This window comes from Protopterus annectens, chromosome 2.part2 (assembly GCF_019279795.1).
Source record: "Protopterus annectens isolate FY-2018-M chromosome 2.part2, PAN1.0, whole genome shotgun sequence".
NCBI classification, from domain to species: domain Eukaryota; kingdom Metazoa; phylum Chordata; order Ceratodontiformes; family Protopteridae; genus Protopterus; species Protopterus annectens.
The window spans coordinates 1,022,577,970-1,022,605,257 of record NC_056730.1 but is presented as its reverse complement, the minus strand read 5'-3'; the positions used below and the strand labels follow the sequence as shown (position 1 = coordinate 1,022,605,257).

General features: G+C 43.4%; 1 protein-coding gene across 2 annotated transcripts in view; it reads right to left on the bottom strand.

The window, feature by feature from the left end:
• Window positions 1-596: 596 nt before the first annotated feature.
• Window positions 597-27,288, bottom strand: part of SPIN1 (spindlin 1) — a 1,077,469-nt gene continuing 1,050,777 nt past the window's right edge. For both annotated transcript variants that reach the window (XM_044064286.1, XM_044064285.1), the window contains one exon: window positions 597-5,516. In XM_044064286.1, coding sequence (XP_043920221.1) covers window positions 5,317-5,516 — 200 coding nt within the window. In that variant the 3' untranslated portion in view covers window positions 597-5,316. The remainder of the gene's footprint in view (window positions 5,517-27,288) is intronic.

Here is a 27,288-nt window from a genome sequence, read left to right as displayed (position 1 = left end):
GGGTTGGGTTGACAGGTCTGGTATTCTAGCTGATCTCTAGGCTTCTGCAGACATGGATCTCAAGAATTACTTCTGCAAAAGTTTACTAGTAACACTTAAAATGCGCTGGGTGCTTTTAGCATTAAAAACCTGGAACATTTCCATGCCATGACAAGATCACAAACCAAACTGACAGCAGCAAAAAAGAACTGGTGGACTCGAAAGTTACAGTTTACCTAGTGCAGAATGGGTCATATCACAGCACGTGCATGCTAACCAATGGAACTTGGAAAAAAGGTCACAATAAAAATTAAACCATTTTGTAGACACACTGAAGAGTGTCTCCAATATTAAATCCCAACATTTTTATGTAAGCTTGCACATCAAGAACTGATAAAATTAAAGTCTGTAGTACACTGTTACAATCTGGTACCAAGAGACTGATCAGGTTTTGAGCAGGCCAAAACAGAAAGCAATGATATCCCTGTGCTAGACTCCTACTCAGAAATATGACTTAAATTCATATAAAAATCAAATTATTTTACTATAAACCAGAAAATTACATACATTTTCCCATATTAGCTTTTTACACTGCAACATACTTGAAAGACTCAATATGCACATAAAGAGTTTATTTTGAATGGTCTTAAGGATAAGAGTTACATCATAATTATAAAAATTACTTACAGAATTAACAGATTTTTAAAGTGTTTATACTTCTAAATGCAAAGAACAACTATCTACATTGCTGGAAATTAAACAAATATCTAAAGCTGAAGAACTTTTACCTAGGTTTAAAAAGTGAACATGAAGACCTCTGAACTACACACATACCAAGAACCATCAGACTGCACCATGATGTGAAATACAAAAAAGGCTACAGCATCCAAGAGGAACCAAACACTGTGTTTATTTGTTCCCTCAAAATCTACAAGACTAAAATATGCACATCTCTGAAACCCAACATTTTAAGCAGCACTTTAAGTGGGGCTATTATGCAAGTTATTTATTTTACTGTAAAATAACCTTCAACATCCCTCAATTTTTAGTACTCTTCACTGTTTGGCCCAACTGCTTTTTTGTTAATCGGAAAGGACAGTTGTGGGTTCAGCTGCAGTGGTTAAAACAGAATGTTGGTCCCTCAAATGCTGCATGACATACATCACTGGAAAATTACCTTCAGTTGGCACTATGTTTGCGTCACCAGTGCATTAAGTCCTATTGACAATCATTTAGAACAGCACAAGAAGCAAATATACAAAGAATGTTAACTAAAATGAGAAAACAAAACAGTATAACATGCAACTTTAATTTGTTACATAGAACACACTACTTTCTAAGCATGCAAAAAGAACGATCTGCTTTTAGGAGCGTCTTATTTATTGACATGGCAGCCAGACATCACGAACAGTACAATACTACAGTAGGTAAATGAGAAAGGCCAATAAATTTTTATCCACAGATACAAAAGCTTATGTTGTCCGAGCTCTCATGATCATTTAGAAAGTAATGTTGAACCCCCTACAACAAGGAACCAACATTTTGCCACCAAGGTAAAAAGGTAATGTGAGCACTGCATGCAGATCTGGATTGTGAGCTTAACCCCTAAAGCCTGAAACACAAGGACAGGGAATGTAAATGGAAATTTCACAGCTGGACAATGCGGCTTTGAAGATGTAAAATTGAACAAAATGCATATATATATTATATTAAAAAAATGCACTGCAGGTCCAGGTTCGCCAAATACTAGTGCATTCCTAAAACACAATGACCACAAAGCAGAAATGAGAACTACCATTTCTTCCTGACAATTTTGGATAACTTACACATACTCATTGCTAAATCGTGCAGGATTGTAAGAGTCCCTGCGTTATGCCTCGCGCCAACAATTTCAGGCAAAATACAGTGGTTCTTACCAAAACCCTTCCTCATGCTCACCAAAACAAGTATGCAAACATGAAACATAGTCTTCTTAGTCTGTCAAATACAAAACATCTCAATTCTTTAAGAAAGCTAAGACAGACATCAGGGTGCAGCTGGATACTGCAGATCAAAGGAGAAACTGGTACATAAACTCTACACTGGAAGACAACATGGAGAGAAAGATGCGCATTGTGCTGCCTAACAGAATTTAATAACTCAAAAGGAGCAATAGTCTCTCAAACAATTATGAAAAGGTACAAAAGAATTGGAAGCAATTTCTGGAAGGAAGGTTAAATAACTCTTGGATGGGAGTGATCAGTGTATGGTGGAACAGACTATCACAGTACAAAATGCAAAACACAATGGCGGAGTTTAAAAAAAAAAAAAAAAAAAAAAAGCAAAGAATGGATCGACCACAAAAAGGACTGCAAAAAGTGGGCAAGTGAATGAGAGCAACATAATATTTTCTGGTTTCCCACTTTCCTAAGTTGAAGGGAATATGACCTAGCTACCACTATAACTGCCTTGTAATGAATAGGAAGGTCACATTACAGAAATGTTGAATCCTACATACAGAACAAAACTTTTCAACTCTAATTTGACATTACAGAAAACACTGCCTACAACTGTGATACAACCTTCATTCAAAAACACAATGAACACTAACTTGGGCTCACGGAGCCAGGCTCAATTTTAAGATTTACATGCAGAACTCTTAAGAGTCAATAGAAAACACTTTACAGATCTGCTGGATGCAAACACACTGATGCAAATCTGCTCACTTTGTTCAAAAACACAAGGAACATTTATGATTTTCTGAATTCAGTACTTGAACTGAGCACTGTGAAGCTTATTTTCTAAAATAGAGGACAACCTGCCTTTGGCTACCCAAGACAGACAAAACACTGCAGATACTGCATTAGTAGCAATGTAAATAAACTTTATAAACAGTATTTATATGGTGAGTTTCAGTTACCAGTCAAAAACATAAATGAGGCACAGGCCTTAAGGCTAAAACATGAATCAGATAACATTGACAAAGGGAGAAACTAAAAACAAAAAAGACATCTCTGAGGACAACCCACAATAAAGGTTATTTCAACATACTGAAATCTGCTGTAACAGTGCCCCATAACCTTTTAATTTGCAAGGCTAAAGGTTCATTCCTCCTCCAATGAGCGCTAACAACTTCACCTTTATAAAGTGAAGATTACAGGCTTCAAAGCTGTGATTAAATGTTTGCTGTAGTGATTGCAGTTAGATTCAATTGAATTACTGCATTCCAAAATGTTCTGTGCTCAACTCAGCACCACAAAACCAGAACTTAACCTTCTGAAAATTCTGCCAGTACAGTAGGTTACTTCAAAAACTGCAAGCAATAAAAAAGGAAAAATAAATAAAATTCAGATGATACACCATGCCAAGAAAATTGCAACCAAAATGAAGTAAAGCAGAAACAATATAGCATCATTTAACCTTAAAACTGCAAAATACTTCTTGATGGGTACAAATTTTAAATCCAATGAGGAACTGTTCCGAGATCCATACATTAAAATGTGAAAACCCAATTAGTACAATGAAGAAATGACTAATGATGCGACAATTGCCTGAATGGTTTGACAGAGCTTTAACAGTATGTGCTGCACGAGTGCAAAGGCAGGACTGCAGGTGTTAAATTCTTCCTTCTCTACAGACTGCAGCAGCAATTCCAGTTTCTGGGAAACAATATGCCCATTACTTTCATTAACGTTCAGGCAGGACTGCAGGTGTTAAATTCTTCCTTCTCTACAGACTGCAGCAGCAATTCCAGTTTCTGGGAAACAATATGCCCATTACTTTCATTAATGTTCAGACTTTTTTAATACATCTGTTGGGCTTCAACAAATGAACTGCCTGTGGTATTACTCTGGAATGCTGGAGATCATCTCCTACAGTAAGATTAAAATATGCCACTGACAAAGGAACAGAAGTCTCAAAAAAAAAAACATTCATAGGAAACTGCCCAGAACATTTAAAATCACCAACTTCTCCCCCTCTAAATATATACACACACAAATGCAAACAATTATGGGACTCCAATCCTTTACCAGCATCAGAGAAATGTGGCATGTCTGACTTTGTAGTATAAATTCAAACTATTACAAAGCAAATGGGGAATGAGCTTCTATATCTCCTTCCATTCCAAAGACAATGCTCTGATCATGTAAATTCGTATATCAACCTTCGCAGACATTTTAAGATGTTAACACTGCATTTTTTCTAACAAAGCACATCTGCAAATAAAGAGGAGAATCTTACATTACTAGGCAACAAAAGTTTTTACTCTAAGGGAAGATAAAATGACTAAAATTCTAGGGCATCCCAAAGGGCTTCATTATAAGGCATTCTAAGGCTTCTCCCCATAATGAACAGATTGTGCCTGCTAAAAAAAAAAAGCTCAACCTAGAACAAACATTTACTGATGTAATTAAGTGGTTAACTCCTACCTGGCCACAGCTTGTCACATTTTCAGGCTAACAGGCAACATTGTAAACAAAGCGCAACAGAGTCAAAACAAGAACAAGCATTACAGGTTTAGAACTAATACTCCATGGTCTAACTACAACTCAAAGTAAGTTAACCTAGACCAATTATAATTCTTTGAAAATTGGAAGTGGCACATGAGCTTGGGATTATAAAAAAAGCGATTTGTACCAATCCAAAGGGTTCACACACTTCAACTTCAAGGTCCATCACAAAAAAAAAGACTATGCTCATGTGCATCTCTGCATACCATTAATATTTTGCATTCGAAAAGAAGATGAACATCTTGTACAGTATTTTATCTGACTACGAAAGGAAATAAGGTGGCGATAGTTCTCTTTAAAACATCTGTTTGGACATAGTTTTAGTGGCTGTATACAACACCCCTTCCTTTGGGATATATTTTAAGGATGCTACTAAGCAAGTCTTGACTACAGTTTCCTACCGCACAGAGATGCACTGTGTGGATTCTCAACCAGATACTGCAAAGCAACAGTGCATGGACTGGTGTCTTCAGAACTTATTGGTGAAAATAAAGGCATAAAAATAAAACAGCAAGCAATGACAGCTTTAGAAGTTTACAATGTTTAAAATTTAAGCAGCTGAAAACTGTACATCATTCTCAGCTTTTCCACACAGCCTTAGATCTTGTGAATCTCTTTGTCCTCTCCCTTTGGGAAACCCTGGAGAACAGTTTCTTCAAAAAAAGTGTGTCACACATTTACAAAAATCAGACACTGTGCAGAACCAAAAACTGTTTTTCTGGCAGAGATTGTGGGCTCGCAGGGACACTCAGACTTTCAGAATGCTAAGAAGCAGGCAAGTCTCTCTTCATCTGTCAACAAAATTGTACACTGAATAGTTCCGCAATTTGGCAAAGTTTAGGACAGTCTAAGATGTTTTTACCAAATCATAGACGTAAATATGGAAATCATCATCAAACTTGATAAAATAGACAGATGGTTTAGCTTCAACTTGATGAATGACCATGCCAGTCCTTTTTGAGCCATCTTCTTTGGCATATTCCACTTGTTTACCCACCAGGCTGTCAACTACCTCGCCTGGCTCTCGCTCTGCTGGTGGAGAATCATCTAAAAAGTTTAAGGAAGAAAACACACAGCTTTAGAACACAACTGTATTAAAGGGAATGCTGCTATTCAAAGATAGCAATCTTACTACTGTTCAGCAAACACTATAGTCTCACTGTATGCAGTAACAAACCTCAAAATGCTATTCTTCCTAGCTTCCTTTTTGGAAAGGCTAATGAAAAATAGTACAATATTCAGTCTACCACCTGTATTTTACTGTTTTATAGTTGAAGGATGACTTTTCAGAACATTTATCATCCGTGTGGCGTTTCTTATTATACAAACAGCTGCTGTCAGTGGTTACAAATGAACACATCTATCCCAAAAATCAAAAGACTACACTTAAATTTAGGTGCAATTCCCATTTTGCAGAGGAAAAACTCAGCTTCTGATCTTCTACAGGCCTCTGTAGCAAGCAGAAGGTACAGCTGGTCAGTATCAATAAAAATGCAGATGTCTGAATAAAATGACTGCTGCTGTACATTAAGAATAAAAAGGTGATTAGCTGCAAATTAACTTTCTTTCCAGACAAATTTCAAAAGTAGCACAGATTCTGTAATGCTGTGGTAGGGCCATGATCCCTTCCCTGCACATGCCCTCCATATTTGCTCAAACAGCAACAGAAGGTAGTACATGCTGTACTGCAGGTAGTACATGCTGTACACTGCAGGGCAAGCAAAATTGCAACATGAACTGTTACCGAAACCACACTAACCTCAAACCGGGACACACGGGTAACCCAGGCAGTCTCTGCATGCCTGGGATGCCTGAAGGAGATAACTAATACACAACCCAAGCATGAGGCTTGTTAAAGAGAAATAATGTTGCTGTTGTGTCTTTTGTTTTTTCCCGGTTAGGGGTCGCCACAGCGGAACTCCGGTCTGCTAATGACTGGCAGTAGATTTTTATGTGCAGTGTTGCCAGCCCTGACGCACAACTACCATAACCATGGATGTCCTCCTCTTCACTGCTGCAGTATTCATAACTTGAGGGATCTTCGCCAGAAGGTGACCCGAAGCTGGCTAGTATGCAAAAGTCTTGTAATAAAGGGTACGCTATACGTCGGACTTAGGCTGCAGTCAGATGTAGGCCATAAAAGTGAGGTAGGCATGTACCACCCTCAGAACCGAATGCCCCAGGAGGAATGCCAGACTAAGGATTTGTATCATTAGTGCATCCGAGCCAAACAGACAGAGGGAGTGGGGGTGGGATGGATAAAATACTGCAGCTGTGAAGAGGACATTACGGTTATGGTAAGATTTTACACAACTATTCTATGTTCTTCTATTCACTTCCTGCAGTATTCATAACCTGAGGGAGAGTGCCAAAGCTCAAGAAGGGAGAGAGGGTAGAGCAGAGCAGCTCTCAATGAAGCCATGTAAAATGGCTTTAGCAAATCCAGCTCTGGATACGGAGATAACATCCAGTTTGTAATGTTTAGTACAGGAATACACAGAAGACCAGGTGACGGCTTCAAAGACGGCACCGTTATCCAAGCCCTTGAAGAATACCTTAGAGGAATCCACAACTCTGGTAGAATGGACCTTTACAGGTGAAGACAAGCTCTTTCCATGGAGCATGTAACTGAGAAATAGTATTAGAACTCCAAGAAGAAAATGCTTGAAAACGGGTAAACCCAGATTACTGGGATGAAAGTTCATAAACAGCTGATGAGATTTTCCTGATAGATTTTTATCCAGATAAAATCTAAGTGGTCTATGTACATCTAAGGAGTGCAATATCTTCTCACTGGGGTTTGGGAAGAAGGAAAGAAGGTGGGTAAATGGAATGGACTGGTTAAGGGATAACTAACCACTTTGGGCATTAAAGTATTTGTCCTCAGGGATACCCTGTCCTCAAGACCAGGGGTAGGGGGTGCAGGTGAAGCCAACAGCTGCCTACGTGAGATGTACCACACCCTACAATAGTAAGAAACTTTGGTATCCTGGCCAAAGTCTGGTCTCCTGGGTGTGCAACTCCCTCATGTAAAGAATACTGCAACAGATGAACAAAAGGACATCCACTGGTATGCCCACTGTCAAGTGTACCTTGCTTCTTAGAGAGACACCAGAGTGAAAATCTTTCCCATTTGGAAATGTAAGACTTTCTAGTATTGGGTTTTCTGGTCGCCTGCAAAACCCTGAGCATGTCCTCAGAGAACAGGTGTCAGAGGAATTAGAAGCCTGTCACCCACAGTGTCAGCTATAGCATTGACAGGTGTGGATGCATCAGGGATCCTTTGTTTTGTGCGAGAAAAGTCCACTCTGTGGGTGCAGTGACTGCCCTTGGCTAAATGCAGAAGGGGGTGGCCAGTGCTATCTTGGCCAAAAGGGAGTCGCAAGATGTTTGGTTGATCCTGTCAAATCATGAACAGGACCTTTGTGATTAGAGGAAGGGGATGGAATGCATACAGAAACATCCCCTTCCAAGAAAAGGAGAGGGCATCTACTTTCCAAACCAGGGGATTTATGAGACTAGCACAAAATTTTGGAAGCTGTCTGTTCAGGGAAGAAGCAAATAAATCTATTTGAGGAATACCCCATTGGTGGACTACACCCAAGAACACATCCCTATGAGCAGCCATTCATGAGATTGAGTCAAGGACCTCCTTAAAAGTTCTGGTTGGATGGAATGTATACCGCCTGAATAGTCGTGTATTGGGTAAGAAATTCCCTTATCAGAAGAGTCAACCTGCAAAGGAGATGAGATCTGGTCTCAGTCCCCAGTTCTTCACATACCAAAGGACTGCCATGTTGCCTATGAACAATATGAGAGGGCCTGGGCAAAAAAAGTGTGTGAAATGCTTGTAGAGCTAGGAGCAATGCTCACATGTCCCTGATGTTGATGTGTTCCATTTTCTGGGAGGGAGACCAAACTCCCTGAAGTGTAAATCTACCCAAGGCCACTCCCAAGCCCATGTCGGATGCATCTGTGTGGAGTTTTAGGACTGGGGTGAGGGTGCAGAGGTAGTCCTGGATTTAGGGCTGTTTGATCTTCTCTTTAGACAAGGAATAATGGGGACTTTGTACTCTAGTGGGTGAGAATGCTGGGCCCACACAGATCTGAAGAACCACTGGAATTTCCTCATGGGGAATTTTGCCACTAGCACCATGGGAATGGTTGAAGCCATGAATCCCAACACCCTGAGGAACTCCCTGGCCATGATGAGATTCAAGGGGAGAAGGGAGTGAAAGAAGGACCAAAGGTCCTGCACCTTTTAAGGTGGAAGTGACACTCTCATCATGTCTGTCTGGATTCAACAACCCAGAAAAATGTGGTCTTGTGAAGGGGTGAGGACCGACTTCCTGAAGTTGACGGTGAATCCCAGTTTAATGAGGAAAATGGTGGTCTCCAGATTTTAGTGGGTGAGGATTTGAAGGTCTGTAAGAGCAGGTCGTCCAGGTATTGCAAAATCAGAATACCCAAAAGCCTGCAAGCTGCAACCATTGGAGCTAGGCATTTTGTGAACACCCTCAAATCTGCAGAAAGACCAATGGGCAAGGCAAAGAATTAAAAATGCCAAGAATCCACAGAAAAACCTAACAATTTCCTGAACTTTGGGTGAATGGGGATGTGAAGGTAAGCATCTTTTATATCTCGAGATGCCTTGTATCCCCCTGTGGAAGAATAAGAGGGAATAGAGTTTGGAGTTTCAACATTCTAAAGGAAGGAACCTTTAAGAAAGTGCCAAGATGGGATAAATCAAGGATTGGTCTCCAAGGTCCATCCTTTCTGGGCACTAGGAACATTTTTGAATAAAAGCCTTTTCGTCTTGCAGTTTGATGAATCCTTTGAACAGAGCCCTGTTGCCAAAGCTGGGACAGCTGCCAAACCATGAAGTATCCTTTTTTTGACTATGGAAATAACCCAAGTGTCTTGGGTGATGCTTTAAGGGTAACAGAGGAGAGAGACATCTGCAGAGTAGTCACAGGCGCCTTGCTTTGTCAGGAAAGGAATTCCTTTGGTGTGAGGGTGCCTGTGAACCCCTTGGCTTCTGTTGCCTCTTGCCGCCAATGAATGTCTTGCAGGAGGCATGCCAAGTGCAGCTGTGGATGAATACAGGTTTAGATGGGAAATTCATATGAAACCTGGGCACAGGAGAAACCAAGATGTTTCAACTCCTCAAGTTCCTTAGTTTTTTCCTGTTGGGACTTAAACAGGGAAGCTGCTGTTGGACCAAACAAGGCTGAATTATTTAACGGTGCATCCATTAATTTAGAACTAAAGTCATCCTGGAGGGGCTGTAACCTAAGCCAGAAAAATCTTCCGAGAACTGAACCAGTAGCAGCTGCCATGGCACAAGTCTCCTTCGGCATCGTAGCTGCACTTAATGGGAGTGTCTTGCTTTTTGGGAGGAAGATCCCGAGACAGAGAAGGACCTTCAGAATCTGGAAGCTTTAAAATGGTGCTTGATGCCTCAGACAAAAGCTCTAAGGAGTACCTGGTCATGTGTGTCTAATAAGTGATGGCTCTGAAAGCCAAAGTGGCTGAAGTATAGGCTTTTTTTCCAAGTCGCTCAAGGGCTCTACTCTGTCTGATGGGGAAAGGTTGGTGGAAGGAAACTTCCTAGATGGTTTACCGGTAGCTACAGTAATGACTGCTGGGTCTGCAGCAGACATCTAAAGAAGAATTTACAATCCTCAGGAACCTTGTATAAGCGATCTGGCTTCTTGGGGGCCACGGCCTGGATATCTCGGGTTTGGGAGGCATTATGAAAGGCATCCAGAAATGCAGGATGCACTGCTGGAACTGCAGAGGGACTAAGGAGATCACCTTGTAGAAGTTTATAGTATCTTATTTGGACATCAGAAATTTAGGTGGTGTCCCACTTAAGTGTTCTCCCATTTCTAGAAGAGTTTCACCAAATGAAATCTCTTCCATAGGGGAATCAGCACTACCTGATATCCTCAGGAGAAATGTATTCCTGAGGAGACTGAATTTGTGTTGAGTAATCCAAAGATTCATCATCAGAGATATCAGTGTTCCTAATCCTTTTCTGAAAAGGAAGGGGAGCAGGAGGAGGAGCAAGAGAAGGTGGCTTGAATGCCATGAAGGTCTGAAACAAGCTTTGGGAAAAGGCTTGCTAATCTGTATGGGCCTCTTTAGCAGGGGACAAATGCTTTTTTTTTTTCTTGGCAGGAGAAAGTCTTGTGCAATGGAGGACCGGACGAAGGCCTGCATTCAAAAGTGTGGCTCGATTTCTTCCCTTACCAGAGTTTGTGGTACCCTCCCCCCCGGGGTCCATCGTAATAATGAGCATAGGTTTCGCCGCAACATCCTTATCAGACATCTGTCCTATCTTCACAGATGTGCTCAGGGCCACAGTCAAGGCAGCCTCACAACTGGGCTCGGGCTGTGAATCTGTGTCTGAAGTCAGCCATGCCTCCAGGATGACTAACACCTCCGGAGATGCGTCTGATGGTGGAGGTGCAGCTGAAGCCACAGGACAAAGTTTCTTGGCCTTGTGCTTCACCAGCTTGGTGTCAGAGACAGAGGGACCTTCCATGTGCTTAAACAATTTAAGCCACTGGATCTCTAAATAGACAGCAAGAGAAAGCAACCTGCTTCTAAGGGTCTCTGGTATGAATGACTGGCAAATGCTACAGGACTTATGGTCATGGCTAGGCCTGAAGCAAAATGGACACTGTAGAGGACTGTCCTTGTGTAGAATTTGTCTTCACTGGCACCTGCCCTTCTTGGATGATGTATCCAAAAAGTACAGTTTTGCACCTACCATAAATGTAGATGTTCGAGTGTTCACACTGCTGCAGTCATTACACTTGGGTTATCCTGCTGTCAGGCAGTCCCGCAGTCGGCCAGAGTTCCAAAGTCTTGGTCCGGCGTCGGTTGCTGTCGCTTCTTGCCTGACGTCAGTGCGCCAGGGGTATATAAGATGCATCCGACGCCATTTTCTTCAGTTTTTCTTGCCTCAGATGCCTGGTGCCCCCAAGTATGTAGGCAATATATATTGCTAATAAAAAATATACATATAAAATAAAAACGATACCTTCAGTTACAAGCAAATACACCACAAAGGTTGTATAGGATAGAAAGGTATAGATAAGTCCAGCTAGTTCAGAGCGGATGGAGGGAGGGTAACCTGGACTGCAGCAGTGTGAACACTCTAACATCTACATTTATGGTAGGTACAAAACTGTACTATGTTCATCGTGTTACACTGCTGCAGTCATTGCACTTGGGTAGAATCCCAAAGCTAAGGTTGGGTGGCTGGTCTATAGAGAGTTAGGATTGGCTATGAGGCCCTGCAGAACTGCAGTGGCAAATCCTGCTCTGGATTTAGAGTAAAGTGGCAGGTGGTAATGCTTGGTAAAGGTATGCACTGAACTCCAATTTGCAGCCTCCATAATTTCCTTCGTAGGTATTCCTCTGAGAAAGGCTGTTGAAGTGGCTGTTGCCCTGGTGGAATGTGGCCTGTTATTTGGGACTGATTTTCCATGCTGTGTGTAGCAGTAACGAATACAGTGTCCTATCCATTTGGATATAGTCTGCATTGAGATAGCCTTGCCCTGTGATCCTGCAGCATATGCTACAAACAGTTGCTCAGTTTTCCTGAAAGCTTTTGTTTTGTCAAGTAGAAGCGTAGCTGCCTGTGTATGTCCAAAGAATGCAGAAGTTTCTCCCCTTTACTCTGGTGGTTTGGATAAAAAGTTGGCAAATGGATGGTTTGGTTAAGAGCCACACTAGATACCACTTATGGCATAAAAGTAGGGTCTGTCCTTAAAGAAACCCTGTCCTGATGAAAAATTATAAAAGGTTCCACTGCCATTAATGCCTGTAGCTCTGAGACTCTTCGTGCTGAAGTTACTGCCAGGAGCAGAGCTGTTTTCCATGATAAAAAATTTTAGATCAGCTGTATTGGCTGGCTCAAAAGGTGGCAGAGTTAGTTTTTCCAAAATTAAATTGAGGTCCCAAGTTGGTGTTGGTGCTCTCCGGGGCAGTCTTATGTTTTTAGCCCCTCTGAGGTACTGCTTTAGCAAGGGATGAGAGAATAAAGGAGGATCCGTGTTGTAATGTGCTGAAATGGCAGAGGCGTGGATCTTAATTGATGAGAAGGATAGGTCTCTGTCCAGCATCTCAGTTAAGTATTGTAAAATTTGAGGAATGTTTGGAACAAGAGGGTCAAGGCTTTGAGCCTGGTTCCAGGCGCAGAATCTCTTCTATTTTTCTGAGAAAGCTTTCCTGGTGCTAGGCCTCCTGGCCTCCAAAATGACATCCATAACAGCTTTAGAGAGAGATGTTGCCTGTTTGACTAATGAATCTGTCATGCAGCCAGGTTTAGGGTTTTGAGCTGACTATGCAGGATCTGATTGTTTTGTTGAGTCAGGTGGTGTGGAATTTGAGGCAAAATCCATGGTGGGCCTTGAGCTAAGATCCTTAAGATAGGGTACCAGTGCTGGCGTTGCCAGTCTGGAGCAATCAGGATCATCTGTGGTTTTTCTTGTCTGGCTTTTAGGAGTACCTTTGAAAGGAGAGGCAGTGGCGGGAAGGCATAAACTTTTAGGTTTTTCCAGCTGAACAAAAGAGCATCCATTTTCCATGGGATTTTGGAACTCTGGCCGACTGCGGGACCGCCTGATGGCAGGATAACCCAAGTGTAATGACTGCAGCAGTGTAATACAATGAACATTAGCAGTAGAGAGAATTTTCCCCACCGGGGCACTTTTCTGAAAAACGCTGAAGTTGCAGATGCATGGAATGGCGCTCTCACCAGTGGCAGTTCTGAAGATGGTCATACGCATACGTCCCTTTTATATCCTACGTCTGCCACAGCCTACGTGCGACTGTACTATGTTCTTCGTGTTTCACTGTTGCAGTCATTACAATTGAGTTGATTACCAAAGCTAAGGAAGGGAGGAGGAAGTCAGAGAGCATTAGGGCCAGCTATTAAGCCCTGCAAAAATGAGTTGCAAAAAAAGCTCTGAATTTAGAAAAAATAAGCACGTGGTAATGCTTGGTAAAGGTATGTACAGAACTCCAGGTAGCAGCTTCTAGGATGTCCCTGGTAGGGACTCCTCTGAGAAAGGCTGTAGAGGTATATGCAGCCCTTGTGGAGTGAGAGCTAATCCCTTGTGGTGTAAGTTTTCCATGGTGCTTATAGCAGAAATGAATGCAGAGAGCTATCCATTTAGAAATTATTTGCTTTGAAATGGCCTTCTCCTCTGCCCCTGCAGAAAAGCCAACTAGCAGCTGTTCAGATTTTCTGAGAGGTTTAGTCCTATCCAAATAAAATCTTAATTGTCTGTGCACGTCCAAAGAGTGTAGTATTCTCTCCTTTGTTTTGTGGATTCGGGGCAAAAAGTAGGCAAATTAATAGACTGATTCAGGGCCAGAGGAGATCGATCTGAGGAAGGCATATTTGCCAAAAGCACTTATCGGAAGACTGAGGACTTGTTGTTTTATGTTGTATTCTTTTTTATTAAAGTTTTGATTTTATTATCAAGTTTTACTGCCGGGGTGGACAACAGTAGTTTTTTTTAGTAGTTATTACTTTGAAGTAAGTTGTTTTTCTGGCGTGAGGAAAGGCATCTGGGAAGTTGTATTCAAGCTTGCTCCCAGGAATATAATTTGTTGACAGGGTATCATGTGTGATTTCTTTTCGTTTATGGTGTACCCCAGACAAGTCAGTACCCTTTGAACAAAGATAAGATGATTCAAAAGTATGTCCTGGCTTTCTGCATGAATTAGACAATCGTCCAGATATGAGTATATTTGAATATTTCTTTGCCTGCAGAATGCAATGACTGGAGCTAGGCACTTTGTGAATACCCTGGGCGCAGTAGATAAGACAAAGGGCAGTGCAGAGAACTGATAGTGCACGTAGCCTGCTTTGAAGCGTAGGTATCTTCTGCAAGACTCCCCGATAGGGATGTGCAGGTATGCTTCTTTAAAGTCTAGTGTTGCCAACCATGCATCTTTGCCTAGCGTAGGAACCAGCTGGTGAAGAGTTAGCATCTTGAATTTTGGAATCATCAGAAACTAGAAAGGTCCAGGATAGGAAGCCATGTATTGTCTTTTCTGGGTACCATGAAAACTCTCTAATAGAACCCTTGTCCGTTTTCCTCTTCTGGTACCAAGTGAGTAAGAGAGTACTTGATTTTGGGCTTCTGCCCACTGATTTGGGGGTAGACATGGCCACCCGTTTGGTGTTGGTAAGGTGTGTCAGTGAAATCTGTATCCTTGGGACACTATATTTAAAACCCATTTGTCCTGGGTAATGAGTTCCCAGTTTTTGGCCTGCAGACCAATCTTTCCGCCTAAAGGTGCATTCAGTTGGGAAGTGCTTGGAAGTTTTAGAAGCAAATCATTGAGACAGTTTTCCATGGGGGGGGTCTTACTACCCCCTGATTTGGGTGCGGAAACCCCCCACTGCTTAGTCTCGTGTGTCCCCTGGGACAAACCTGGGGTTTCTGCTATGTCTGGATTTGGCTTGAGAAGACCTTGAAGAGGCTGGAAAGGATCAATTCTTAGAGGGCCAGTGCCTACTAAATCTAGGAGGCCGAACTAGTAAAAAAAATCTAACACTTTGCATAGATTTAGCTTCATCTTCCATCTTTTCAAGAACTTCCCCAGCCTTGTTGCCAAACAGGCGGTCCTGATTTAAGGGAGCATCCAACAATTTAGCTTTAACATGATCAGGTAAAGATTGCTCTTTAAGCCAAGAATGCCTTCTGAGCACAGAATCAGTAACAGCAGCCCTGCAAGAGACCTCTAAAGTATCAAATCCACATTGAAAAGTATGTTTTCTAACCTGTTCAGCAGAATGCATTAAATCCTGTAATTCTTTATTTTCCGCACAGTCGGGAATCAACATCATTTCCTTTTTAAGCAATCCAACAACATGTGGTTGATACTTTAACATATGAAACTGGCAGTTTAAAGCCCTAATGGCCAAGGTTGCAGAAGCATAAACATTCTTTCCCCATCTATCCAGTGCCCTGGAGACTCTATCAGAAGGGGTAGGATTTTTAGCAGTAGAAGCCTTAGTGACCTTGGGTCCCTGTGAAATAGTCTCTGGATCCGCAATAGGATTTTTAAAAAGGAACTTGTGTGAATCAGGAACCCTGTAATATCTGTCAGGTTTTCTGGGGGCAGGAGACACAGAATCAGGGGCCAAACTAGATTCCAAAAAAGCATCATTAACAATGTCTAGTACAGGAGACATAGCTAAAGGACTATGCTGAGGCAGGAGCAAGAAATCCCTAAACCTCTTTTTTGCATCAGAAAAATCCTGGCTTTCCCAGTGGAAATGCTTCCTTAGAGTATGTACCAAAAGAAAAATCCCCTGGAGGGGAAGCAGAGGGAATAAGAGCCCTCTGCATCAGAATCCTCATAAGTAGATAAGGGCAAATCCAAATCATCAGAAGAATCAGAAAAATCAGAATCCTAGTCAGAAGATTCATAAACAACTTGAGTCCTAGGTCTCTTAGAAGGGGGAGGCTGACTTCCCCTGATTAGAGTTATAAGATCTTCATTCTTATTTGTTTTTTAGGCATAGAGGCTTGGGCATGCGGCCTGGGCGTAATTTTTTAGGCATGGTTCGAGATTTAGGCCTAAAAGAAGGAGACGTCTGTTTAATATTCAAGTCCGTAGGCCTGAATACACCCTCGGAAGCCGGTGCCTGCACAGCGGCTCCAGACCCATCCAAGGAAGCGACATCCGCAGGTTCCAGAGTTGAAGAATCTCGTGGCATACCAAACTCCGAATGGGTCTCAGTAGAGGCCTGCGAATCAGAAGTAGCAGGTATCAAGGGCTGCAAAAGCGCCTCACTAGAGTACCGGCAAACTGGTGACTGTCTTAGAAGAGTCGTCGCAGTTTTGGACCTCAGCAGCCTGTCTCTCTCTTTATCATTGCGTTTTTTCGGAATCCCGGTAGTCGGATGGCTCACCAACATTTCTGGATAATTAAACCGAGAACCAAAATATTTAGAGGCGAAAATATACAGACGGACAGTGCGCTGATTAAATAAAGCACAAAACCGACAGCACGGTATGTTGTGGTCAGGGCCTAGGTAATACAGTACAAATGAAAATCTTTATGAGGTATTTGCTTTCCACAAGTAATGCAATTACTAACTTTTACTGACGTCGGTAAGGAGCAAGAAAAAGTTTCCCCAATGGGGGTACTTGGCTTTAGTTGAAGACTTCTGTTCTGAAACTCGAAAACGAAAATTTCAGGAGTAGGCCGACCGGCACTTGCGAACAGCTTTGGGCACCGCACGGCAAGAAAGCCTGATGTAATGGCGTCAGCTGCATGTTTTATACCCCTGATAACCTGACATCATGGAAGAAGGGACAGCAACTGTTGCAACAGGACCAAAGACTGTTAATCAGGCCGACTGAGGGCTACTGTAAGCAGATAACCCAAAAGTGATGACTGCAACAGTGAAACACGAAGAACATCTGGGCCGCCTGCTGGGACAGCAGGGAAGGAGTCCGAGGCAGGTGCCATGGTGGCAGTACTGTCAGACTTCGTAAAAGAGGGTACCAGTGCTGGCGTGGCCAGTGGTGCCAATCAGGATTGTCCTTGGCTTGTCCAATTTGATTTTTAGTAGAACCTTCGAGAGGAGGGGCAGAGGGGGGAAAGGCATTGACTGAGAGGCTTTCCCAGGTAAAGGACTGGATGTCCACTTTCCAAGCTTGGCTATGGGGAGTTCTGGCGGAATATTTGCTCAACTGATAGTTCTGAGGGGAAGCAAAAAGGTCCATCTCTGGTGCCCCCAACCTGTTCCTCAAAAGTTTGAATATTTTGGGTTACAGTTTCCACTCGTGTGGGTCCATGAGATATCTGCTTAAGTCTGACAGTGAATTTAGTTTGCCTGGCAGGAACTGAGCTTGCAGGTGCACTTGGCTGCTCAAGGCTGTGTTCCACAGAGCCATGGCTAATCTGCAGAGTGGGTAGGAATGCCCCCCCCCCCTGCTTGTTTATAACTGTGGTGTTGTCTGCCTTTACCAATAGTTGTCAAGGAAAAGAATAAGGTCTTTGAAAGCTGTCAGACCATTCTGTACAGCAAACACTTTTTTGATTGATATGCAGGTGCCTTTGCTTTGGGCTCCATTTGCTCTGAATGCACTGTCCTGGCATGTGAGCCACCCCCATACACAGTCTGATATGTCTGTTAGGGTTTGGGCGGCAGGGGGTAGAATGAGAATGTTGACACCAAAGACTTTTTTAGGTACCACTGAAGTTTCCTCATATGCAGTCATGCATATGGAATTAGTACAATGCAAGAGGCCATGAACCCTAGGGCTTGCAGTATTTTTCTTTAAGTTAGCCAGGTTTTGGTGGCCAGTAGATTGAAGTAGTTTGTCAAATAAATTTTTCTCTGGAATGAGGAATGTCATCTGGGAAGTTGTGTTCAAGCTTGCTCCCAGGAATACAATCTGTTGGCTGGGTACCAGCTGTGATTTCTTTTTGTTGATGGTGTACCCCAGTGAAGGTAGAAGTCTCTTTACAAATGCCAAGTGCTGTAGTAGCAATTCCTGACTGCCCATCTGAATCAGGCAATTGTCCAAGTATGGGTAAATTTCAACTATTTTCTGCCTGCAATATGCAATGGCTGTAGCTAGGCACTTTGTATTATCTACTGTGCCCAGGGTGTTCACAAAGGGAAGTGCAGAGAACTGACAGTGCCTAGAGCCTGCTCTGAAGCGTAGGTATTTACCTGCAATATTCCCTTATGGGAATGTGCAGATAAGCTTCTTTTAAGTCTAGGATTGCTAACCAGGAATCCTTGGCTAGCATAGGAAGCAGCTGGTGGAGAGTAGGATTTTGAATTTTAGAACCATCGGAAAGATGTTGAGAATAGACTGATCCAAGATAGGACGCCAAGAGTTTTCTTTTCTGGGTATTCTGGAATAAAAGCTTTGTCCCCTTTGTTCCGCTAGGACGGGTTGAATAGCCATGATACTGAGGAGAGAAAGTACTTGCTTTTGGTCCTCTGCCCACTGGTTTGGGGGGAGGTATGGCCATCTGTTTTGGGTTGGAAGTGAGTGGAAGTGGAATCTGTATCCCTTGGAAACAATGTTTAAGACCCATCTGTCCTGGGTAATGTACTCCCAGTTTTTGGCATGCAGGGCAGGTTTCCCTTCTAAAGGTGCAAGTACTTGGGCAGGGCTTGGAAGAGTTAAGGATAGGTCATTGTGCAATTTTACCATAGGATGGTGGCTTACTACTCCCTGTTTTGGACGTGGGAGCTCTCCATTGCTTAGATCTGTGCATAACCTGAGACTGAAGTCTTGGTGGTCTGCTGCCCCTGAGTTTGGACTGAAGAGGACTGGAAGGGACCAGTTTTTACAAGGCCGATGCCTACTGAATCTTGGTGGCTGTACTTGTAAGAAATCTTTTAACAGTTTGCATAGATTTAGCTTTCTCCTCCATCCTTTTGAGGATTTCTGCTTTGCCAAACATAGACACTCTTGGTTTAATGGTGCATCTAGTCATTTTGCTTTGACATGACCTGGCAAGTTTTGCTCCTTAAGCCAAGCATGCCTTCTAAAAACAGACCCAGTGACAGCAGCCCTGCAAGATGCTTCTAAGGCATCAAATCCACATTGCAAAGTATGTTTACCAACTTGGTTAGTAGAATGCATTAACTCTTGTAAATCATTGTGTTCTGCACAATCAGAAAGCAACATAATTTTCTGTTTAATTAGCCCCACAATATGCTGCTGGTACTTTTAACATATGAAACTAGTAATTTAAAGCCCTAATGGCAAGAGTAGCAGAGGTGTATACCTTCTTACCCCCATCTGTCTAAAGCCCTAGAATCCCTGTCCGAAGGGGTAGGATTTTTGCCAGTTGTAGCCTTAAGGCCTTTAGGTCCCTGGATCCACAGTAGGACTCTTAAAGAGGAATTTGTGGGAGTCAGGTACTCTTATAGTACCTGTCAGGTTTCCTGGGAGCTTGAGGCAAAGTATCAGGGGTAAAGCTGGATTCCAAAAAGACATCTACAATTTCCAGAACAGGAGGGATAGCTAGAGGCCTGTGCTGAGGCAGATTTAAAAATTCCCTGAGACTTTTTGGATTGAGAGTAGTCCTGGCTCTCCCAGCAGAAATGCTAAGGGTATGCAGGGTTTCACCAAAAGAAAAATCTTCTGAATCTTCATAGGTAGATAAGTGTATGTGTTGGTAATCAGAAGGATCAGAGTTATCAGACTCCTGAGCTGAAGAATCAGAAGGAAAATCAGTTCTTGGTCTTTGAGGGAGAAGGCTGACTTCCCCTAAAGTAATGAGGTCTTCAGCCATTCTAAGCATTTGTTTTTGAGGCATGTGGGCCTGAGAATGCACTTTATTCACTGGTTTCCTACGCGTAGTGTGAACTTTAGGCCTGAGAAATTCAGCATTTTTGGTTTGAAACACACCCTCAGAAGCCGGTGCCTGCACAGCGGCTCCGGACCCATCCAAGGTAGAGACATCTGCAGGTTCCATAGAAGAAGCATCTCACGGCATACCAGACTCCAAATGGGTCTCAGTAGAGGCCTGCAAAACTGTAGAAGCGGGTATCAGGGGCTGCTAAAGCACCTCACTGAGTACCAGCGGACTGGCGACCAGTTTAACGGTAGTGTCGTCGGCAGTTTTGGACCTATGCAGTCAATTTTGTCAGATCGGTAGTCGGATGGCTTATCGAAGCCATTTCAGAGTACAGAGATGGAAAGCAAAAGAATTTAGCTACAAAAATAGCCAGACGACGAATAGTTTGGGTGTTTAACAAGGCACAAAACTGACAAGGGACGTCGTGGTCTGGGCCTAAACAGGTGACGCTGTAAGAATAAAAATCTCTGTGAGGTATTTGCTTTCCACAGGCAAGACAATTAATTTTTCTGACATCGGTTAGAGCAAGAAAAAGGACCCCCAATGGGGTATTTATCTTTTAGAAGACTTCTGGTCAAACTCAAAAAATGAAAATTTCAGGAGGCGGCCGACCGGCACTTGCAAACTGCTTCTGCTTTGGGCACCGCACAGCAAGAAAGACATGTAATGGTGTCGGCTGCATAAGAAGAGACCGCATCAGACCCAGAAATCCCAAGACTCTGGTATTCAGGCCGGCTGAGGGCTACCTGCAGGCAGATAACCCAAATGTGATGACTACAACAGTGAAACACGAAGAACATCTGAAGCAGCCAAGCAGTGAGCTTCAAACTGTCCAGGTTCGGATGAGGAACTCCCGATGGGTGTGAAATCAGATCCTGAATGGGATCCAAGACGGAGCCAGAAGATAAGACCAAAGGAAGGGAAACCATACCTGGCGAGACCAAAATGGGGCAATGAGGATCACTTTGCTCCTCAGTCGACGAGCTTTCTGTAGAAACCTCGAAATAAGAGGTACTGGAGGGTAAGCATACAGAAAACCAGGAGGCCAAGCATAGACTAGAGCATCTCTGGGGGACTCCCCCAGCAGGGGGGTTCAGAGCGAAAAACTCGCTGCACTTCGGGTTATAAGGAGATGAAGAGATCGCAGCAAGGCTGATCCCACTCCAGAAAGATAAGCTCCGCTACTGAATGATTCAGAGACTACCCGTAAGGCATCAGAATAGTTCGACAACCTGTCCGCTAGAATGGTGGACCGTCCCAGAATGTGCGTTGCTATGAGAAAGCGACCGGTGGATATCGCCCATTCCCACACTCTCATGGCCTCGCGACAAAGGGGGTAAAGATCTGGTCCCTCTCTGTTTGTTGATGTACCAGACCACTGACATGTCTGACTGAATTGCAGTGGTTCCCAGAGGAAGAAAGGCATAAAGGGCCTGCAATTTCAAAAGGACCGCCCTTATCTCTAGAACGTTTATGTGCAAGCTGGTCACGACTGGGGACCACAGGCCTTGGACTGTCCTGCCCAAACAATGCCCCCCCCCCACCAGAGTTGGGAGGCATCCATGGTCACTATGGCTTGGACAGGGGCTGGAACAAAAGGTCATCCCTGCAAGATTTATGGAGAGCACATCCACCACAGAAGGGACGACAGACTCGAATGAGTATTGAATACGATAATGGAAGTACCAACAGAGATAATTGTACTGCTAGTGTCCACTGTAGTATTCATATGTAACCAGGCGCACGGAAGAAGTGTTACGGTCACTGCCACTGAACCCAAGGCCCTCAACACTGACTCTGCTGAGGGAAGATGAGAATGGTAGATCAGGGAGACACGCATCCTCGGGTTTTGTACTCTCTCCATGGTCAGGAAGACTTTGCACTGTAAGGTGTCATTCCTTGCCCCAATGTAGTCCATAACGTGGACATCTACATTTATGCAAGTGTACACAACTGTACTATGTTCGTGTTTCACTGTTGCAGTCATTACATTTGGGTAGATTCCCAAAGCTATGGTTGGGAGGGATGGATTTATACAGTATTAGGACCAGCTATGTGGCCCCTGCAAGATGGCAGTGGCAAAGCCAGCTCTGGATTTAGAGAAAAATTGGTAAATGACGATGCTTGGTGAAAATATGCACTGAACTCCAGGTAGCAGCTTCTAGAAAATCCCTGGTAGGAACACCTCTGTGAAAGGCTGCAGAAGTAGATGCAGCCCTGGTGGAATGAGATATGATCCCCTGGGGGATAGGTTTTCCATGGTGATTACAGCAGAAATTAATGCAATGGCTTATCCATTTAGAAATGGTTTTGAAATAGCCTTGCCCTCTACCCCAGCAGCAAATGCCACTAACAATTGTTTAGAATTTCTTTGAAATTTAGTTCTGTCCAAGTAGAATCTAAGTTGTCTGTGCATGTCCAAGGAATGCAGAATCCGTTCCCCTTTGTTTTGTGGATTGGGATAGAAGATTGGCAAATGAATGGACTGGTTAAGAGCCACACTGGAAACCACATTGGGCATGAAGGATGGATTGGTTCTGATGGACACCCTGTCCGCATGAAAGATGATGAAAGGCTCCTCTGCCATAAAGGCCTGTAATTCAAATACCCTTCTAGCTGAAGTGATCGCTATAAGGAAAGCTGTTTTCCAAGAAAGAAATTTTAAGTCTGCAGTAGCAGCTGGCTCTAAAGGAGGTAGAGTGAGTTTCTCCAAGACCAAGTTAAGGTCCCAGGCTGGGGTTGGAGCTCTCCTGGGTGGTCTCTAATTTTTGGCCCCTCTGAGGAACTGCTTGAGCAGTATATGAGAGAAGAGGGGAGGTTATGTGTTATAATGAGCTGAAATGGCTGAGACGTGGATTTTAATGGAAGAAAAAGACAGGCCCTTGTGAAGCATCTCAGTTAAGTATTGTAAAATTTGAGGTAAATTGGGCGCCGCTGTGCTTTATCCCTTGGGATTGGTTCCAGGCACAGAATCTTCTCCATTTTTCAGCATAAGATTTTCTAGTACTAGGCCTCCTTGCCTCTAAAATGATATCCATCACAGGTCTGCTGAGGGATGGTAAAGGAGAGGTTAAGTAATTAGCCAGGCTGCAAGGTTCAGTGTTTGAAGCTGAGGGTGCAGAATCTGGTTTTCCTGCTGAGACAGCAGGGAAGGAGTCTGAGGCAGGTGCCATGGAGATAACCGTGACACACTTGCACAGGAGGGGGTACCAGTGTTGGCGCGGCCGGTCTGGAGCAATCAAAATCATCCTTGGTTTGTCCTGCTTGATTTTTAGTAGTACTTTGGAGAGCAGACGCAGAGGGGGGAAGGCATAGATTGATCGGTTTTTCCAGCTGAAGGACAGAGCATCCACTTAACAGGCTTGTTTGTGGGGAGTCCTTGTGCAAAATTTGTTCAATAGGTAGTTCTGGGGAGAGGCAAACAGGTCTATTATCTGGGCTCCCCCATTTGCTTGTTAACATGTTGAAAATCCTTGGTTCCAGTTTCCACTTGTGTGGGTCCATGAGGTTTCTGCTTAGTCCGTCTGCCAGTGTATTTAATTTTCCTGGCAGGAATTGAGCTTGTAGGTGCACTTGGTAGCTCAACGCTGTGTTCCACAATGCCATGGCTAGTCTGCAGAGGGGGTAAGAATGTGTACCCCTCTGCTTGTTTGTTACACATAACAGAGGTGTTGTCCGTCTTTACCATTAGTTGCCCTGGAAGAATGTGGTCCTTGAAGGCTGTCAGAGCATTTTGTACAGCTAACACTTCTTTCTGATTGATATGCAGGTGCATTTGACTTGGGTTCCATTTGCCCTGCATGCACTTCCCTGCCAGGTGAGCCCCCCATACATAGTCTGTTAGGGTTCGGGCAGCAGGAGTGGTGTGAAAGGTAGTCCCTTGTTTTGGTGGCAAGCCTCTGCCCAAAGGAATTCTAGGCATAGGCAAGTTATGATAGGAATCATTGTTTCTAGGTCTTGAGAATGTTGACACCATAGGCTTTTTAGATACCACTGTAGTTTCCTCATATGCAGTCTTGCATATGGAATTAGAAGAATGCAGGAGGCCATGAATCCCAAGGCTTGCAGTATTTGTCTTGCAGATAGCAGGGTTTTTGTGGACACTTGATTGAAGTAGGTTGTCAAATGAATTTGTTTCTCTGGTGTGAGTTAAGCCATCTGGGAAGTTGTATTCAAACTTGCTCCCAGGAATCTTAATTTTTTTTTGACGGTACCAGGTGTGATTTCTTTTCATTTATGTTGTACCCCAGACAAGTTAGAACCCTTTGTACAAAGGCCAGATGATTCAAAAGTATGTCCTGGCTTTCTGCCTGAATTAGACAATCGTCCAGGTATGGGTATATTTGAATATTTCTTTGCCTGCAAAATGCAATGACTGGAGCTAGGCTCTTTGTGAATACCCTGGGCGCAGTAGAAAAGCCAAAGGGCAGTGCAGAGAACTGACAGTGCATGTAGCCTGCTTTGAAGGGTAGGTATATATCTGCAAGATTTCATGATTGGGACGTGCAGGTATGCTTCTTTTAAATCTAGTGTTGCCAACCAGGCATATTTGCCTAGCATAGGAAGTAACCGAAGAGTCAGCATCTTGAATTTTGGAATCTCTAAAAAGGTGTTTAGAGTAGACAGGACCAGGACAGGACACCATGAATTGTCTTCTCTGGGTACCAGGAAAAGTCTTGAGTAAAAACCCTGACCCTTTTCCGCTTCTGGTACCAGATGAACAGCCCCCATGCTTGAGAGAAAGTACTTGTTTTTGGGCCTCTGCCCACTGACTTGGGGGTAGGTCCGGCCACCCACTTGGTGCTGGCAACATGTGTAAGTGAAATCTGTATCCCTGGGACACTATTTAAAACCTACTTGTCCTGGGTGATGAGTTCCCAGTTCTTTGGGGGGAAAGATTGCTCTTCATGCAAAGGGGCAGTCAGTTAATAAATGCTTGGAAATTTTAAAAGGAAATCACTGAGACAGTTTACCATAGGGGGGAGTCTTATTCCCAGACTTCGAAGTGGAGGCCACCCACTGGTTAGTTCTGTGTCCCCCTGGGACTGAAACCTGGGGTTTTTGCTGTGTGTTTCGCTTGAGAGGACCTGGAAGGGGCTGGAAAAAAACAATTCTTAGAGGGCCAGTGCCTACTAAATCTAGGAGGCTGAACTTGTAAAAAATCTTTTGCATAGATTTAGCTTCATCTTTCATAATTTTAAGAACTTCCTCAGCCTTGTTGCCAAACAGTCGGTCCTGATATAAAGGAGCATCCAACAGTTTAGCTTTAACATGATGAGGCAAAGATTACTCCTTAAGCCAAGCATGCCTTCTGAGCACAGACCCAGTAACAGCCGCCCTGCAAGAGGCTTCTAATGAATCAAAACCACATTGCAAAGTAGGTTTTCCAACTTGTTCAGCAGAATGCATTAAATCCTGTAATTCTTTATTTTCCACACAGTCAGGAATCATTTTCTGTTTAAGTCCAATAACATGTTGCTGATACTTCAGCATTTGAAACTGGCAGTTTAAAGCCCTAATGGCCAAGGTTGCAAAAGTGTAAACCTTCTTACCCCATCTATCCAGCGCCCTGGAGTCTCTATCAGAAGGGGTAGGATTTTTAGCAGTAGAAGCCTTAATGCCCTTGAGTCCCTGTGAAACAGTCTCTGGATCTGCAACAGGATTTTTAAAAAGGAAAGTACAGTTGTGTACACTAACCATAAATGTAGATGTTCGAGTGTATTCACTGTTGCAGTAATTACATTTGGGTAATCCTCCTGGCAGGTTGCCCTCAGTCGGCCTGAATTCCAAAGTCATGGGTCCTGCGTCGGCCGCTGTCGCCCCTTCCCTGACATGAGGTCGTTGGGGGTATAAGATGCGGCAGACGCAATTTTCTTTAGTTTTTCTTGCCCCAGATGTCAGGTGCCCCCTAAAAGGGTAGCCAAAATTTATATATATGTATATAAATACATGCACCAATATGAACTTTACCTTCATCTACAAGCAAATGCCCCACATAGGTTCCATTAGAAGAAAAAGGGGGATGGCGGGTGAGTAACCTGGACTGCAACAGTGAATACACTCGAACATCTGCATATATGGTAAGTGTACACAACTGTACTATGTTCTTCGTGTTTCACTGTTGTAGTCATTACATTTGGGTAGATTATCAAAGCTAAGGTTTCGAGGCTGGAGCTAAACAGCATTAGGGTGGCTATGAGACCCTGCAGAACTGCAGTGGCAAAGCCTGCCCTGCATTTAGAGTAGAGTGGCAGATGACAGTGCTTTGTAAAGGTGTGTACTGAACTCCAAGTAGCTGCCTCTAAAATGCCCTTAGTTGGTACTCCTCTGAGAAAGGCTGCTGAAGTGGCTGCAGCTCTGGTGGAATGTGGCCTAATACCCTTAAGAACTGGCTTTCCATGGTATAAGCAGCAGAAACGAATGCAGAGGCCTATCCATTTTGAAATAGTCTGCTTTGAGATGGCCTTTCCTTGTGATCCTGCAGCATATGTCACTAGTAATTGCTCTGTTTTTCTGAAAACTGTGGTTCTGTCCAAGTAGAATCTAAGCTGTCTGTGTACGTCCAAAGAATGCAGAATTCTTTCCCCCTTGTTCGGTGGATTTGGATAAAAAGTTGGCAGATGGATGGTTTGATTGAGAGCCACAATGGACACCACTTTAGGCATAAATGTTGGGTTTGTCCTCAGGGAGACCCTGTCCGGATAAAAAATGATAAAAGGTTCCACAGCCATGAGTGCCTGTAGCTCTGAAACTCGTCTTGCAGAAGTTATTGCTAGGAGCAAAGCTGTTTTCCAAGATAAAAACTTTAAACCGGCAGTAGCAGCTGGCTCAAAAGGAGGCAGTGTGAGTTTTTCCAGGACATAGTTGAGGTCCCATGCAGGCATTGATGATCTCCTTGGAAGCCTTAAATTTTTGGCTCCTCTGAGGTACTGTTTTAATAAGGGATGAGAAAAGATTGGTGGCGCTGCATTGTAATGAGCCAAAATGGCAGAGGCATGTATTTTAATAGATGAGAAAGAAAGGCCTTTGTCCAGCATCTCAGTTAAGTATTGTAAAATCTGAGGAATATTTGGCACAGCTGTATCTGTTCCTTGTGCCTGGTTCCAAGCACAGAATCTCTTCCACTTACCAGCATAGGATTTTCTAGTACTAGGCCTTCTGGCTTCTAAAATGACATCCATCACAGCTTTGCTGAGAGGTGTGTTTTGTACGACTACATTATCCGCCATGACGCCAAGTTTAAAGTCCTGAGCTGGCTGTGCAGGATCAAATTGTTTTGCTGGGACAGTAGATGAGGTACTTGTGTGGTAGGGTCCAAGCTGGGCATTGAGACAAACTCCTTAATATTAGGTACCAATGCTGTTGGGGCCAGTCTGGTGCAATCAGTATCATCTTTGGCTTCTCCTGTCTGACCTTTAGTACCACCTTGGGGAGGAGAGGCAGA